At 38.8% G+C, this 18953-nt stretch overlaps 1 protein-coding gene across 1 annotated transcript; it reads left to right on the forward strand.

Moving 5' to 3' along the window:
• Window positions 1-10830: 10830 nt before the first annotated feature.
• On the forward strand, window positions 10831-18285 carry LOC119651841 (venom protease-like). The gene is made up of 6 exons (XM_038055639.1): window positions 10831-11310; window positions 11376-11464; window positions 17124-17233; window positions 17302-17466; window positions 17625-17874; window positions 17939-18285. The coding sequence occupies exons 1-6, from the start codon at window positions 10971-10973 to the stop codon at window positions 18137-18139; spliced, it is 1155 nt and encodes a 384-aa protein (XP_037911567.1). The 5' UTR covers window positions 10831-10970; the 3' UTR covers window positions 18140-18285.
• The last annotated feature ends 668 nt before the right edge of the window (window positions 18286-18953 follow it).

Consider the following 18953-nt stretch of genomic DNA (forward strand, 5'->3'; position numbering starts at 1 on the left):
AAACGATCTTCCGTTCGAGCCCAATATATGGATTTTTGATTTATCAGCAAATATCACGGTCTTCCAAAATTCACAGTCATAGGAAATATGGTTTTTTACATACTTGAACCTTAGTTATCTACTTTTTTATTTAAATGGTTTGTTAGGTAATGCTGGGCCAAGAAAGTCATGTAAACGGAAAACACGATGAATTGTTGATGCATTATAGGCTTTGTGAAGGAAATTGTGCCCCTCCACGAAATTTAGCCAAATTTAGCTCGATAACTTAGGGTTTCATTAACTTTTCTTATTATCCATCTTCCATTATTTAAGGTCGATTTTTTTTACTTTACATAATAACGTACAACATATTGGAAATGTATGTACAGTCGAATTATTAGCTTGAAATCTAAAACATCTCTAAAGCAATAGCAGAAAGAATAGAACACGGGGCAGTAAGCATAGAAAGGGAAATAAGCTATCAGCAACCACTTCAATCGTCTCTTCTAGATAATACCCTCAATCCTACATTATTATAGTTAACTGACTAAGGTCTAGGCATAATGTAGAAATATGTACTATTAGAAAAAAAGAAATACGAGTAAACATTTTGGAATACCTCATCACTAAGTTCTGCTACGACAAATCTATTGTCAAAACTAACGCGCTTTATTGGAAACGTCGATTTCAAAGTTTCATAAAATATTACTCATCCAATTTACTCCACACACACTTTACTCTGCACACCCATGCCGATATACGGAACTTAAAAAATATTTAATTTAATAATAATTTAACATAAAAAATGTTTACATATTTAAGGTTCCAAATATTGCGACAAGCCTACAGAATAGAAAGAAATTTATTTTTTTAAATTAGGACCACCTTTTTTGAAAGAATCTACTTTGATCATAAAAGACATACATTGGTTAACGCAAATTTGAGTAAAGAAAATTGTTGTTATATTTTTGAGCTTTCACTAAAGTTATATTAAAATTTTAGAACAATGAATGAATGAATGACGAAGGATTAACTGACGTTGCTCAATAGTTGTGCGTCGGCCCATATTTGTAATTGCACGCCATATTTATAATTGCAAAAAACTTCAAAGAATAAGCCATAAACAAATGAAGCAAAATGAAATGCGTTCTATATACATATATTCATGACTGTAGTAATACCTCTAGAAGTTTTCTGCATCAAATAAGCTGCTCAATCTGTAGAGTAGTAACCGTATTAAAGACGATTGCCTGTCTGTCTGTCCGTCACACGCACTTTTCTCCAAATTGTCTACACCGATTGAAACCAGGAGTAGACCTATGGGAACTATGAAATCTCATGTATACAGTGAAGCCATAAATTTCCGTGGAGTTTAAAAGGGGCGATGTAAAAGTTTTTCACCGGATCTACCCCTGAGGGGTATCAAATGAAAGATCCCAACCAGTGCATTCACCAGCCGATTTTAATTTTAAAATAAATTGTGAAATCCGCCAGGAAGTGGTCAAAATATGCACACTTAAACTAAGACAGGACTCATTTTCGGAAATTACCCAACGCACAAATCTGGACAAATTCAAGGTAATATATGTCCCATTCCGATATCTATTCAAATAAACACACTAACAGTATATTACCAACATTTTAAAATTGACTGAAAGAGCCCCCTTAAGTTCATTCTAGGAGTATCAAATGTTGTAGCAAAATGGATTACAGATAGTATCGTGGAAATCCGACTAATAACATCGCAGTTGTAGGAGTTCAAACTTATCAGCTCCGCACTAGTTTGCTGCATTTTGAGCTATGCAAATAAGATGCTGACGTCTATGTGACGAGAATAATTGATATTCGAGTGAAATATTAAAGTTCTATTTCTGACGAACCTGCTTCTCCCTTGCCCTTTTTAAGGTTTCTTGTATAACAAAAGCTTACTAGAATCAATTCACACCTGATTTACTCAGAAAGGGGTGAAAAGGGAAAGTGAGGGGTGAGGGTGAAAAGGGACAGTGAAAAAGGGTATCACGAAATACGATGAGAAATCGTAATGATAATCTCAAAATGCCTGCCTCGAAAGGTGTAACAAGTCTCGCTCTCAGAACCTATCCAATCGAAAAATCTGAAAAAAAATAGCAATGGTACTATGTCTATAAAAAATGTAGCCTGCTTCTCATTCCGATACCTGCTTAACTAAAGTAAATAATAGCATATTACTTTTTTTAGGAACTTACCCGAAAACCCACATTAAGTTCATCCTAAAGCACGAAACTCCGTACTACTAAAAGTATTAATATAGTACATAATTTTGGAAAAACCGAAAGAAATGCAACTGTAGGGTTGGAGAGCGGCAACCCCCTAAGTTCAAGATCGACCGCTTGCATGATCTAACTGGCGCACGACAGGCTGATCGGAAGGCTTAGCTGAGAATATCGATGCCATCAAAAATATTCTTCTTTTGGGTGCTACGCAGGTGTTCGCCACGTCTAAAAGGGAGTCATAAGGTCTACCTGACTGCGAAATCGTGGAAGTAGATCGATGTAGGGAAGGGGTAATAGGTTCTCTTGACCGTTGCGAGAGGTGGTGGGCGTGACGTGCTCGAACTCCTATATCGAGCGAAATCCCGAGAAGTTCTGTGATAAGAGAGAATTTGCTATTGTGTTGGTCAGAGAAACGGAAGATGCCGCAGAATGTAATGATTTCTGAAGGAAGGTATACCCTTCGCGAAAAAGCTTGCATCTGGTCGCAAATCATTCGATGGTCCTGTGAGTGACGTTAATGTTGGACTCCTCATCCACGATGATGAGCAGCTGAACAAGTGGAGAGAACACTTCACCAAGGTCCTTAACCATATCACATTCGGTGAGGTTCCGTCTCTTCTAGATGAAATGACCATTAATAGTAACATGCGGATATGCACTGCTACTCTAACCAGAAGAGAAATCACTTGGGACATCACAAAGCCGTTGTGTTTGACGGACAGTTGTTTATCGTTATTTATCCCTCCAACTGCAGCTACGGAAATGTTGAAAATCCGAGAACTTTCCCAAACAATGAAAGAAGGGGATGACCGTTAACATTTCAAAAAAATTTACCAGTCCTTAATGCGACAATTGGAGGAGTATCTGCGCGCTTCCTGCCGTCGCAAAGATAATTGCTAAAATAATCTTAGAAAGCATCAAATAACATCACCCAATTTCATCGATAGAAAGCAGAGTGATTTACCCTCCGGATCTTCTTGCATTGATTACATGAGCATGAGCATTCCGGAGCTAGTGATAGCTATTATCAGAGTGACATATGATGGCGAAAAATGTCACGGGCTACACTCAAGTAAAATCTCTGAGGATTTTCAGGTCCTAAGGGTAGTCCCACTAGGACTACATCTTGTCATCGATATTATTGCTTCTTGTTATTGTTGACGTTCTTCATGCTGCCTTATCCGGAGGACGTAGAGCAGTTCAATGGACGACAGTGTTCCCAAAAGTGGAGAAATTATAGTACTGAGAAATGTAACGAAAAGGTAACGTTTTTTCAAAATGTGATGAATGTTTATTTACGTGTACAATATTATTGTTCAGAGTATTGTCCATTTGTGGCATTTTGGGGATTCCATCCGAAAAACGGGACAAATTGTACCAATTGGTCCTCCAGGTTGGGGGTTGGGTAGGGCTGACAACCCTACACGGAAAACAACTTGTTACGAAGCCACAACAGGAGCCTCGGACTGGACGGATTTTAAAACGACGGACCCGGCAACGACAACGGAATAACGATTTGCGCATTTTCGCATGGAACGTGCGCTCCCTGTACAGAGATGAAGCTGATAAGCAGCTAGCCGATACCCTGTCCTAATATAGGGCTGATATAACAGCATTGCAAGAGATGCGATGGACAGGGACCGGTTTCCTGGAGAAGAGCCACTACACCATATATTATAGCGGTCATCCAGTAAACCACGTGCTCGGAGTAGGTTTCTTAGTCAGCCAAAAAATGAAACCTGCTGTTATCGGCTTTGAAAACATAAGCGAACGGCTATGCACTCTGCGCTTGCGAGGCAAGTTTAGAAATATAACCCTCATTAACGTTCACGTCCGTACAGAGGAAATTGCAGAGTCGGAGAAAGATACCTTCTACGAGGCAGTAGAACGAACCCTCAAAGCCTGTCCCAAATATGATATTAAAATCATACTTGGGGATTTTAACAGCCAAGTAGGGAAGGAGCCCGTATTCAGGCGATACGTTGGCGCCCATAGCTTACACGAAAAAACAAATGATAACGGACTGCGGACTATTCAATTAGCAGGGTCACACGAAATGGTTGTTGGAAGTACCTGGTTTGCGCGGGAAGCGGTCCACAAACATACATGGGCCTCTCCAGACGGCACCACTTTCAACGAAATTGCCCACGTGTTGATCGAACGCCGCCACCTCTCAGCCTTGATGAATGTCAGAACATATAGGGGGGCCAATATAGACTCGGATCACTATCTCGTTGGCATGGTGCTCCGAGCCCGAATAACAATACCACCTAGAATCCCCTCTGACAATCTGATCAGGTGAGAGTGAACACTGAAGCCATCCACAACACAACCCTCCGCGACACCTATAAGACCATACCGAGTAATGTTGTATTCTCAAAGAACGCGGGCACGCGCGGAGACTTATCACGAACTCCGTCGAGCGGAGAAGCGACTTGACAGACAGAAAAAGGAGGCCTGGGAGAACCAACAAGTCTGTGAACTAGAACAGGAAAGGGAGCAACCGCACCAGCCGCGGAAGTTTTACCAACAAGTCAGCAGGATGAAGCCTTATACACCTCAATGCTCATCCTGCCTACTGAACAACCAGAACATCGGCGAGTTGGAGGTCGCGTCAACTGAAGACGACGGACAAATACTGCCACCACCAAGTTTAGGAGAAACAGTCCGTGCAATTCATCGGCTAAAAAATCATAAGTCGCCAGGAGCCGATTGGCCGAATTGGTTAAATATGGAGGCGACCAGTTACACCAAGTGGTTCATCAACTTGTGGTCAAGGTATGGGACAGCGAATCAATGCCTGACGATTGGCAACGAGGCATTATCTGCCTCATACATAAAAAGGGAGATATCACACAGTGCAGCAATTATGGAGGCATCACGTTGCTGAGTACCATTTATAAGATATTCTCCATTATCTTCCTAGGCGGATAGCCCCATACGCCCAGAACATCATTGGCCCATACCAAAGAGGCTTCACTCCAGGCAAATCAGCAACAGATCAGATTTTCTCTCTGCGCCAAGCGATGGAAAAACTGTTGGAATATGGACAATAGTTGCACCACCTTTTCATCGACTTTAAAGCCGCCTATGATAGTATAGTCAGGGTAAAACTGTACACGGCCATGGGAGAATTCGGTATCCCGACGAAATTAATAAGACTGACTAGGCTGACCCTGACCAATGTCCGAGACCAGATAAAAGCAGCAGGATCACTCTCAAGACCATTCGACATCAACAACGGTCTACGACAAGGGGATGCCCTATCATGCGTTCTCTTTAACCTGGCCCTCGAGAAAGTGATCCGTGATGCTGATGTAAATGCAAGAGGTACGATCCTCTTTAAGTCCACCCAACTACTGGCCTATGCTGACGATATCGTCATCATGGGAAGAACCACCCGAGCCGTACAAACTGCCTTCATCCAGATCGATCAGGCGGCAATAGGCGCGAGATCTTGGGCTGCACATCAATGAAGGCAAGACAAAATATATGGTGGCAATGTCAGTACCGAAGACGAATCAACCAACAACATCAAACCGCACTGGTCAAACACAAACACGAACAAGAATAAGGATAGGAGAATACAACTTTGAGACCGTTGACAATTTCTCCTACCTAGGGTCGAAAATCATAACCGATAACAACTACGATGATGAAATCCGCGCACGGTTGTTGTCAGCCAACAGAGCCTATTTCAGCTTACAAAGACTGTTCCGCTGTGTTACTGTACAAGACTATTATCTTGCCAGTCCTCATGTATTCCTCTGAAACTTGGGTTCTTAGCAAGAAAAATTGCGAACTCTTGGCCGCGTTCGAGAGAAGAATCCTCCGAAGAATTTTTGGCCTCCTACATGAGGATGGACGATTCCGTAGCCTACATAACGACGAAATCTATGAGCGATACCATGACCGTCCGGTTGTGGATATAATCGGGCTCAATAGGTTACAGTGAGCGGGTCACTTAATCCGTACGGATGAGGATGATCCCTCCCGGAAAGTGTATAAGGGCAATATCTATGGTACAAATTGAAGACGAGGCAGACCCTGCCTAAGATGGAGCGATGGCGTAAGTCAGGACGCCAGACAGCTTTTAGGGATATCGAATTGGTGGACCTCGACGCAAAACCGGGATGTCTGGAGTTCCTTATTAAGGCAGGCCTAGACCGGATACCGGTTGTTGCGCCGTTGATGATGATGATCCGAAAAGAACTGCGCGAACTGCGGCTATGAATGAATCAAGCCAATTTTTGATATCCTGTTGTAATGCGAATCGTATTCCAGTGAAGGGGTTTTGTATCGATCGGAATAAATGATAGTCGGGTGGGTCAAGGTCTGGCTATAAGGCGGGTGAGTCAAAACTTCCCAACCGCAGTTTTTGAAATAGTGTTTGGCCGGTGTTGCCACATGAGGCCGATCGTTGCCATGGTGGAAAATTGACTCATGTCTGATCGCATATTTCGGGCGTTTTCCGATTATTGCTCTCTTCAAATGGATTAATTGTGTTCGGTAGCGTTTTCCATTGATGGTTTCACCAGGTTGTAGCGGCTCATAATAGAGCACACCCTTCAGATCCCACCAAATATAGAGCATTGGCTTCGCGATTTGGATATTCGGCTTTGCCGTTGATTTGGCTGGTTGGCCTGGTATCGCATTTGATTTTTTTTTCCTTGAGGTTGTCTGTTCTGAATCCATTTTCATCCCTAGTAACAATCCAATTCAAAAATGACTTCCTTTTGTGGCATTCCAGCAGCATCTCGGACATGCCAAATCGCCTTTCAACGTCTCGTCAGTCCATATGGCTCGCAATTTCCTTGCTTTTGAATGTATCCGGCTGTTTTTAAACGTTTCGAAATGACCGTTTGAGTGACTCTTAAAGATCCTGCGAGTTCTTTTTGTGTTTGGCAATAATCTTTATCGAGTAATGCTTCCAATTCTTCACCTTCGAACTTTTTTGGCTGCCCAGGAAGTTCTTGGTCTTCCAAGTCAAAGTCACCACTTTTAAATCGTGCAAACCATTTTCGTCACATTCGTTCAGCTAGACTATGTTCATCATAAAGTTCCACCAAAATACGATGACTTTCGGCAGCAGTTTTCTTCAGATTAAAGTAATGAAGAAGAACTTCTCGTAAAAAAACTTTTCCAGGCACAAAGTTCAACATATTTGAGTAAAAAGAAAATGATTGTTGTTGAATGGCGTATACTGAAAAAGACGCACAATGACAATCGTTTGCCAACGCATGTTCGGAATATTGGAACGATGGAACGAATTAATTTATAATATAAGCCCTACTAAATGGTACTTTTATATGAACATACTCAGGTTTAAGCAAAAAAGAATTTCTCTTCTTTTACCGTAGTATTTTGTGTAATGCTCATGCATATCTTGACTCTCCTAATTATTGGTACATTCTGAAAATTGATCTAGGGGTGAGGAGGTTGAAAAAGGTACATCCAAACAAGTAGGGGCCGATACAATGAAAAGACCAAACTATATTTCCACGTAACACAGGGCATACAAGAAGGCAAAGAAAATAAACATTATCGAGTGCAACAAAAGTAGAAAATGCAATTTCGACTGTGAAACAACGAACAGATTGGAGAGATATTGAATCATATTGGGGGAAATACTGTCCTCAACATCCTACAATGCCATCCGAAAATCATTTTTGAGGTGTGCGGAGTTTGGAGTGCGAGTACACATGCTATGTACAAATGTTCACACAGGTTAGGGTTTACCGATTGGGGAGGCATATATTGTCGGCATGGAACATTGTATTCTCGTGTTTAGAAGGAAGTCGTTTGTTGCCTTTTGGAAGATAAAAGGTCAAAGGTCAAAGGTCATCAAAAATACTTCTTTTTAAGGTTTTGTGTGAAACAAAACCTTATTAGAATCGATTCGATGTCTGTCTGTCCGTCTGTCTGTCTGTCTGTCTGTCTGTCTGTCTGTCTGTCTGTCTGTCTGTCTGTCTGTCTGTCTGTCCGTCTGTCTGTCTGTCTGTCTGTCTGTCTGTCACAGCCGATTTATTCGGAAACGGCTGAACCGATTGTCACGAAAATTGGTGGGAGTATGTGATCTGCTGTTCCCTTTACATGTAGCAACTGCCGCCATTTTGTGTTAAGTTTAAGGGGGGCTCCCCATACATGTGAAAGGAGGGTGCAAAATTTTTTTTCATAAAATGTGGCCATGTGGGGTATCAAATGAAAGGTCTCAATTAGTACTTTTCGAAACTGGTTCAATATTTGATGTTGTGTGAAACATAGGGGAGTGAGGGCTCAAAATATGACCCCCAAAAAGTGTAACAGGTCTCGTTCTCAGAACCTATCCAACCGAAAAATCTGAAAAAAATCTCAATAGTGCATCTCTATGAAATCTAGGCCTCAAAATATATCCGGTTCCGAGATCTGCACAAATAAAGTTAATAATAGTATATTTCCATATTTTAGAAATTTACCCGGCACCCCCCTTATGTTCATCCCAGAAGTACAAAATTTGGCATGGGTATAATGAAGAATATAATGCACAATTTGGTGAAGTTTGAGGAAAATCCAACTATTATTAACAAAGTTATAGGAGGTCAAACTTTACAATTTTTTGTGAATTTCGTGCACTCTACAACCTGATGATGTCATCATCACATATCAATTCGTCAATACCACAACGAAGTAAGTTCGTATGAATTGGGTGGAAAAGAATTATTTTGTTTTAGTTCTTTAATCATTTGTATATGAATATCAATTATTCCAACGAGACATGTGTATATGTAGGTATATAGTATATGCGTGCTAATGAACTTTGGGGGTAGAGCTTAATTCAGATAAATATAAGAAGTAAATCGGAAATATGGGTACGATCAATTTATATACGTGCCTATATGTGTACAGTATTCGAAAATAGGCAGTTTGTTTGTTTAGGGTGAGCGTAACATCTACGGTTGTAATATGTACGTATGTCTCGTAGTTTTGTAGCTGTATACGGGGAGAAAAATGTGCGTTGAAATTTCTTAGATAAGATGAACACAAAACCTTTATACCCGAAGCACGAGCTTCCGGTATTCCGACTTGTTTATGTTCTAGTCAATGATTATACTCTGGTCGCTTTGAAGTCCCAAACTAACGGATTCCTGGCACAACGCTTGACGACTGTATGTATAGTATGTCGTGAGTTTTATGCTCCGTATTGGCTTAACTATATACATACTGCTGTCTGTTAAACTCAAACAGGTTATATTTATAGATCACAGAGCTGAATAACAAAAGTTTAAGTCAGACTGTTTTCCTAGTTATTTTCAGATATAAATGGTTTATTTCTAGCCGGTCGCCTATGAAACTTCGCTACCCACAATACTCTGCTCTAAAGTGAACCTGTCGTGAAAGCCGCGACATTCTCCTCTATTGTTGTGGCGCTTTTGAATGTCGTTGCCGAACTGCCAGCTTCCGTAGTGGATCGTTTCACTTTATATCCAAATTAGTAGGACATTTTATACATTCTGAATTGTTCCTTTAGGTACTAAAAAACCAGCACTGATGGACGATGACATCTTTTCTCAAACAGCTCGAATACGTTGTTGATATCTGTTTGCTCTCCCACTGGATCATGGACCTTGGTAAAATGGCTATAAATTTGAAAAGGGAGGCTAAAAGAGGACTCCTTTTGTTTTGCTATGTGGGGGTAGCACATGGAAAGTGACCCCCACTGTTACTCAAAAGCTTCAAACCTTCGTTAACACCTGCCTGTGTCGTATCATCGGGTTACGTTTGCCTGATACTATTACAAAAACTTCTTCGGCCCAAAGGGCTGATATCTGCACGAACTCTGATGGGAAGGCGGAAATGGCAATGGTTAGGTCACATATTAAAGAAGGGCAGCAATTGCATTGCAGACTATGCCATGCAATGATATCTACTCTCACAAGATGGTCGACGGGTGGGTCGCTCCAAAGTCACTTGAAGCAGAATAGTAGAAAAGAAGTGCGTTCATCGTGAACGATACGCATAGGTGTGGTTGAGGCACTGTGCCCCACCATGATGTAAATGGCAACCAACCAACCATAAGGCTTTTAATTGTCGTGAATCTTAAATTCGTTTTGTTCTGTCATATTAGAATTTAGAATATGGGCAAAGCGTTGCCATTTTTGTAGCGAAAAATTCGATTTTTTCTAGTTTCTTCATATAAGTTCTTTTTCTATAATGCACCTGTTAGTCTTGCTTGTGATCAGAAAAACCAAGCGTGTTTCCACTTTTTGTTCGAATCTTTGAAAATCCCCCAACCAAATTTACCCAAAATTAAATTTAATTATATTTGAGCTGAACATGTTTATTTATTTTGAAAATCTAATTTTGCCTTCTGCAGTGCCCAAAAGCTTAATTAGTAAATTCAGGTTTGGATCACTGCCATCATGTTCATATGTATCTGCATAGTTGATATACTTTTGAACATCTCGCATTTTTTACGTTAACTGGTTTGAAGTGTATCAATTGAAAAACAGGTTCCTTCAAATTTTAGTCTGCGGTACATAATATATATGTATATGGATATGTGTATTTAAATTAGCATCTTTTATTAATTTAATTTTCAATATACATTTATATGTATATATTTTATTCCCGTGTGCAATATAAACAAAAGGTGAAACTGAGAAATAAAATTCAGATATTTGAATTCACATGGTTGAAGTTAAAATATCCTCGTTTTGTTGTAGTGCAGTGCAGTGATCACGCTTTGTAATTATTATAAAAATGCTATTTGAAAATTTCTGTTGTTTTGTGATCCTATGTTCTATCTTTGCATTTGCATCTTCGCGACCTCAGGTCAGCGATTTCCAGTTTTTTTACGATACAAATGTTAAATATGAAGGAAGTGAATGCAAAACTACTAGTGGATTAAATGGAATATGCCAAAGCGTGCAAAATTGTGAAAAAACGAATATAAAAGTGTCAAAAAATGACTTCTGCTCATTTTCAAATGTTGGTCCACTTTACTGCTGTACTACGGCTACCAGTGGTGCAACAGAACCTACCAATTTAGTGGAGAATAAACAATCAGACAAACTTCTTAGTCTCAGACCAATTGAGCAAAGTAAGAGTTGTTGTTATATAATACAATTATCAATTTTGCTAAATAACTTTTCGTTACTTTAACAGTTTGCGAACACTATTATCCGAGAGACAAACCACCAAGGTTAGTTTTTACGGGTGGTGAGAAGTCAAAAGCAGATGACCATCCTCATATGGTTAGTGAAATTTTAAATGGAAAGTATAGAAAGCTTGTTGCATGGTTGTTTGATATTAACATTAACAAAATTAGAACTATACAAACATAAAGGTGCGTGCACACAAATGCTATAAAAAAATCACAACTGCAGATACCGACTCTTGACAGTCGCTACTCTGGCTAGACGGCCAATTTACACGAAATATAGCATATACTTATATCAGCGGCTTTTGGCTAAAACAATTTGAATAGGAATTTCAGTAGAAGTAAATCAAATCAACAAGATTAAAAATACATACAAACAAAATAGATATGGTATTTCCAAAGTAACTTTTATGAAGTTTAGCCAGAGTTTGCTACATTGCAATATTTTCATTGCTTCATTGCCTACTTGTATTTCCTGCTTAATGGAAAAGGCAAGGAACTGGATTTGACGGAATTTAAAGTTATTTTACTATGTACGTACATATATGGCTGCAATAGTATCACTTTCCTTCTATGGATTCTACATTCTCTAACGAATGCTGGTAATTATGCCGTTAGTGATCATATTATTGGTAGCTGTTCTGGAGACCAATTTAGATGATAAATTGAAATATTGTCCCAAACTTTTCTAGTTTCAAAGCCTTGGCCCCGGATGGGTTTTCATTGAAATGTCAAATGAAATCATTGATTTTTATCTGATATCTCATTCGGTATGCGAAGTATACCATCTCCAACTTCCTTTCAAATGTTATTAAAGTGTTAATCATTTTCCATTTTATTATTTCAACTCATTATACCTAACCTAAGCTATTTAAACGGAGCGTAATAGCTTTATACCCCAAAACCATTAAGTAAGAACTTTGACTCTATGGTGAGACGTTTCAAGCGGAACAGTTTTTGTAAGCTGAAATAGGTTCTGTTGGTTGCCAATAGCCTTGCGCGGATTTTATCATCATTTATTATCACCCTAATTGGAGAAATTATCAATGGTCTCAAAGTTGTAGTCTCCTATCTCTATTCTTCCCGTTTGACCAGTGCGGTTTAACGTTGTTGGTTGGTTGGTTTTCGGTGCTGCTGTTGCCACCATGTACTTTGTCTTGCCTTCATTGACGTGCAGCCCAAGATCTCGCAGTGAGTGCCGCCTGCTCGATCTGGATGAAGGCAGTTTGTACGCCTCGGGTCGTTCTTCCCTTGATGTCGATATCGTTAGCATAAGCCAGTAGTTGGGTGGACTTAAAGAGGATCGCACCTCAGCATCGCGGATCACTTTCTCCAGGGCCAGGTTAAAGGATGCATGATAGAGCATCCCCTTGTCGTAGACCGTTGATGATGTCGAATGATCTTGAGAGTGATCCTGCTGCTTTTATCTGGTCTCGCACATTGGTCAGAGTCAGTACAGTCAGTCTTATCAATTTTGTTGGGATACCGAATTCTCTCATGGCCGTGTACAGTTTTACCCTGGCTATGCTACCATAGGCGGCTTTAAAGTCGATGAATAGATGGTGCAACTGATATAATATATATTTTCCAACAGCTTTTCCAACACTTACGGTAGAGAGAAAATCTGATCTGTTGCTGATTTGCCTGGAGTGAAGCCTCTTTGGTATGGGCCAATGATGTTCTGGGCGTATAAGGTTATCCGGCCTAGCAAGATAGCGGAGAAAATCTTACAGATGGTACTCAGCAGCGTGATACTTCTATAATCGCTGCACTGTGTGATATCTCCCTTTTTATGCATGAGATAGATAATGCCTCTTTGCCAGTCGTCAGGCATTGATTCGCTGTCCCACACTTTGAGCACAAGTTGGTGAACCACTTGATGTAATTGGTCGCCTCAAAATTTAACCAATTCGGCTGTAATTCCAGCGGCTCCTGACGACTTATGATTTTTAAGCCGATGAATTACACGGACTGTTTCTTCTATACTTGGTGGTGGCAGTATCTGTCCGTCGCCTTCAATTGGTGTGACCTGCAACTCGCCGATGTTCTGGTTGTTCAGTAGTTCATCAAAGTACTCAACCCATCGCTCCAATATGCCCATTCTGTCGGAAATCAGATTTTCCCCTTGTCTCGGCAGGATGAACATCGCGGTGTGTAAGCCTTTACCCTGCTGACTTGTTGGTAAAACTTCCGCGCCTGGTGCGGTTGCTCCCTTTCCTTTTCTAATTCACAGACCTGTTGATTCTCCCAGGCTTCCTTTTCCGTCTGTGAATTCGCTTCTCCGCTCGACGGAGTTCTTGGTAAGTCTCCGCGCGTGCCCGCATCCTTTGAGAATGCAACATTATTCGGTATGCAGCAATTTCCCGTTCCGTAGCTAGCTTACACTCATCTTTAAATCAGCCATTCCGACTCTTTTTGCGGCTGTAGCCAAGTATATTTGTGGTCATATTTATGATAACATTCTTCAAGTGATTGTGAACATCATTTGTTGATGCATCATCTCCAGGATCTCTGTTGACTGCGATTATTGCGGCATCCATTTCCCTCTTATAGGTGTTGCGTAGGGCTGTGTTGTGGATCGCTTCAGTATTAGCTCACACCTGATTGTTAGAGGGGATTCTGGGTGGTGTTGTTATTCGAGCTCGGAGCACTATGCGAACGAGATCGTGATCCGAGTCTATATTGGCCCCCCTATATGTTCTGACATTCATCAAGGCTTTCGATCACCACGTGGTCCAATTTGGTTGAAAATGCTCTTGTGTGGAGCCAACGTATCGCCAGAATACGGGTTACGTCCGTATCTGCCTTTACTGCCTCGTAGAAGGTATCCTTCTCCGACTCTGCAGTTTCCTCTGTAGGGGCGTGAACGTTAATGAGGCTCATATTTCTAAATTTGCCTCTACCCTTTGACATACATACCTGTATAAAAGCTAGGTCGCAAAATACGAGTATATCCATTCTAGAAGTACAAAATTTGGCAAAGTTTAAAGGGGGCATAATTGTGGAAAGTGGCCAGGAAACCCTGTAATTACTAACAAAGTTATAATAGGTCAAAGTTTGTAATTACGTGTAAATTTACTGCCCAGAAGATATCATCCATAGGATATGTTCTATGTAAACAGTGATATACATTAATGCCATAATAAACCGAACCGCCGGAGATAAGGTTAATCCATAAATGTATACGAAAGCTGTATGGTAACAACTTATTTTGATCTGTTAAATTGTATGAATTATTTTTAATCTTTATATTATATGGTTACATATGATTTTGTAGCATATTTTGTTAGATCAAAATGTGTAATTTCAATTTATGGAAAAACTTATCATAAAGTATCCATTTTTATTCTTCATCAATATTTTGGATAAAAATGAATGAGCACATTTTCTCATTCATTTAAAAGTCGAATTTTCTACCAAAAATTTTATAGAAAATGAAAAAAATTAACAAGTTTCCGAATTAGAAGTTCAATAATTTGTTGCATTTCATTTCCCAATAAAAATTGCATGATAGTGGTAAAGAGCGCTAAGCCACAAAATCAGGTCCATTGAAATTCTCAGTTATTTTTAGGAAATTTTCAGAGATGATTAATGGGATTCAATTCAGGGATTTCCATAGGTCATTGAAAAACATAAAAATCGAATCGTTGCCCAATTTATCGCGGGAATGAGGTAGCATAGGTCCCGATAATAAATTATAGTATTTGGTTACAGTCATTAAACCCACAGCCTTAAGGGGGTCATCCCGTGTGAAGGCCGTTTTTTTTGCCTTTTTTCAGAATTTTTTTGTGAAGAGCTAGATAAAGATACAAATACGAATTTTTCACCATAGATTTATTAATATCTTGACCGTTCATAGTAATTTTTCCAGCCCAATCGCGTAGTTCGTTGTTGAAATATAGAACAATTTATACACCCATCTCCAAAAAGAAGTGTTTTTCTGCTGCCACGCTAGAGGGCGCTGGGATATCTTAAAAAGAAAAGTAAACGGCTTTTTAACGTGCAGACTTACCTACAGTCCGCAAACTAGGATTATTAAAAAACATTAAAAACTAAATTTTTGGTGCCGTGTTAAACTTTTTTTTATGAATTTTGGTGTTTTTTCACGGCTTCTTCAATCAATAAAAAAAAAAGTACTGAATGAAGCGCAATTATCCTAGTTTGGAGACCGTAGAAATATATAAGTTGAAAAAAGAGAACTAAGTTTTCTTCCTTATCCTGTAAATATTTTTGTTTTTTCCTGCATATGATCGTTTCGGAGACCACGAGCCTCAGTGCTAGTACTTAATTCCTAATTCCTCCTAATTAGGTTCACAGATTTGTTGATTATCCCAGGCTTCCTTTCCTTTTCTGTGAAGTCGCTTCTCCACCCGACGAAGTTCATGATAGGTCTCTGCGCGTGCTCGCTATGTTTATCGTCGAACTAATCGTACTTCCGACTGGGGCCAGGTATATTTGTGGCCGCATCAATGATAACGTTCTTCAGATGGTTGCGAAGATCATTTGTCGATGCTTTATTTTGAGGTCTTTTATTAACTGTGGTTAGGGCGGTTTCCATTTCGTGATTATAGGTGTTAAGGAGGGCTTTGTTGTGGACGGCTTCATTAGTCACTCTCGTCTGATTGTCAGAGGGGATTTTGCGCGGTGTTGCAATTCGATGCCGGAGCAATATGCTAACGAGCTAGTGACCCGGGTACACACTGCCTCCCACATCACTTGTGACTTTAAAAAAAGGTTTTTTTTTGCATTTTGCAAGTATCAGAAAATGCCTCCCTAAAGTCGATCCGAACAAAAATTGACTGAGATATGATCGTTAAAAGAGAAGAATCTGCACCAAAAATGAGCTGTAGTTGAAACTACAAATGACATTCTTGAAACTTTGCAGGCTTCTTCAATACATGAAAATGTAATGTTTAATCGTTCAATTTTTTTCCATAGAATTTTTAACGAGAAATCGAAAAATTAACTTTGACTCTCTACCATTTTGTGAAAAATACGTATCTTTTAATCCTTTGACCAAACACTAGTTTTTACTATTACTATATTTAACTAAATCCATCGAAAATCAAAAATGATTAAGATGATCCAGTTCCCTAAAATTTTAGTCACTGTCCCATTAAAAATACATTTTTTTGGCGGCCATTTTCAACAAAACTGTATAATATTTTTCAATTCAAAAATTACTGAAAGTTGTTCAATGTACTAACTTTAAGATGATATAATGATGGTTCAAAAAAGCTTAAAAGTTTTTGTGCAGAAAGTAATGACGATCACCACGTGAAGGTGGAGATAGCGTTTGGTAATAGAATTGTTGGTGTTGGTTCCACGGGGGTTTGCCAAGTTTTATACTATATTGTGGGTACCAATCCTCGCTTCTCCCTGCAGTCTATACTACCCTTTGACCGCCCCGATCTATTTATTTATTTTTTGATCCCCCCGTATGATTTTTCATAAGGCCTCTCGTTTAGCCTAAGATGTGATCCCATCCACATATGATATGAAGGCCTCTCTGGTAGTTTCAATTAATATTTCAACCAATAATAAAAGACAAAGAAACCGGATAAAAAATATTCATATTTAACGCTCACTAAATGGATAACGTCTGGGTATTTCAATATTTATTAATTGTCAACATTTAGTAATTGAAGCATGTTGTTTAATGATGATCGGTTCAAATTTCCATTTTTCAACATTCACTGGTGTCGAAAATCATAGTTTATATTATATATGTATATTTTTATGGTTTTTGGAAGGCAGCGTTAGGCTGGATTAACTTCGATGGGGGCATAGATTGGCGATGCGGAGGTGCTGTGGTTACATCTAACTTTATATTGACTGCTGCCCATTGCACCAGTTTTCGAGGGTTCGTATTAAGTTTATAATACTTTACAATATTCAGTAATTTATAGTACTTTTTAAAATTATTTATAGAAACCCACCTGTGATTGCCCGAACAGGTGATTTGAATTTATTGATTACCGAGAACAATACTTTCCCAGAGGACTTTCAAATAACAAATATTTATGTTCATCCTGAATACAAATCTCATGAAATGTACCACGATATAGCTTTATTGAAAATTTCGCCAGATTTCAGGTAAATAAACTTTTTTACAACAATCATTAGTGTTTATTTAATTAATAATTTAAGAAAAATATTTTGCAACACTTATGGGCATATAAGGATTTTTGATTTGTTTTAAAGAAGTAGAAACAACAATGGATTAACTAAATTGTGTTTATTTAATTTACTAGCAAAAGAAAATTCCTTCCAGCATGTATCTGGTCACAATATCAAATCCCTCAGCAAGAGGTTCTTGGCATGGGATATGGTACATTAGCGTTCAGCGGTCCCCAATCAAATGAATTATATGAGGGAACACTGAAATTACAATCTCACGAAGAGTGTGTGCAAAAGGTACCAACAAGTCCAGATATTCCAAGGGGAATCATTCGTGGACAACTATGTGCTCAAGATCCTCAAAATATAAAGGACACTTGTCAGGTAAACATTAAAAAAGACATTTAAAATAATGGAACTAATTGTTAAAATTTTCTAAATCAAATAGGGCGATTCTGGAGGACCCCTGCAGTTTGACAATTCTGTTGGTTACAGTTGGAGGCCTACAATTGTTGGAATTACTTCTTTTGGGCAAAACTGTGCAGGCAGTGTACCTGGCGTATATACACGTGTGTCAGAGTACTTAGAATGGCTTGAAAATATACTATTGTCGGACTTTCATAATAACACAGAAACTACAACAAAGTAGCTATTATAATCTTCATTTATAATTCATTTCTAAACAAGCGCACAATTTGAAAACTAGTGAAACCTGAACATTGACAATAAATAAAAGGGAGACATATTTACAACAAATGTGATATACTACTATTGCAATATACCAGTAATAAAATCCCTTTAATTTGAAAGAAACATTTTAAGGAAATCCTGTTTGTAATAAGTTACTTACTTCTTTTTGAAATTATTTACATTTCTAAACGTTCTTTATTCTATATAATAAGTTGGGAAAACGGAAGCTCGGCGGTACAGGTATAAAAGGTTTTGTGTTTCCCTAAACTTTGAGTGTGTGGTAGTTGTACTTGCATAAATTCAAAGAGCTCTTTCGGTTATAATCAAATTATAATCAATTCCACACGTTCTACATAAGGAATTCAGCATTATTAGCAAATGTGAAGAAGTGAAGCAGATGCAAACGAGTCGGGAAATCGGAAGCTCGACGATTCAGGGAAGAAATGCTTTTTTTTATTCTTATGTAAGTTTGTAGCCCTTAATGTATATGTATACTTAGCATGTCAAACTGCTCACTTTAGTGCGATATGGTATGATATTTAGTATTTTGGGTTGTCGTAATTTCCACCGAAAGGTAGCTTTGAGCTACTGTAAGATTTATTAGTAATAGTACGATTCTGATCAAAATTGGGTATATTATGCTTCATACTACAATATATACTACTGCATATTTCTATAACTCTAGGATAAACTTAAGGTGGTTTCTAGTCAATTTCTCCAAAAATATAGTAGTATACAATTATTAACTCAATTTGGGTAGATATTGATATGGA

This window comes from Hermetia illucens, chromosome 3, assembly GCF_905115235.1.
Source record: "Hermetia illucens chromosome 3, iHerIll2.2.curated.20191125, whole genome shotgun sequence".
In the NCBI taxonomy this organism is placed as follows: Eukaryota; Metazoa; Arthropoda; class Insecta; order Diptera; family Stratiomyidae; genus Hermetia; species Hermetia illucens.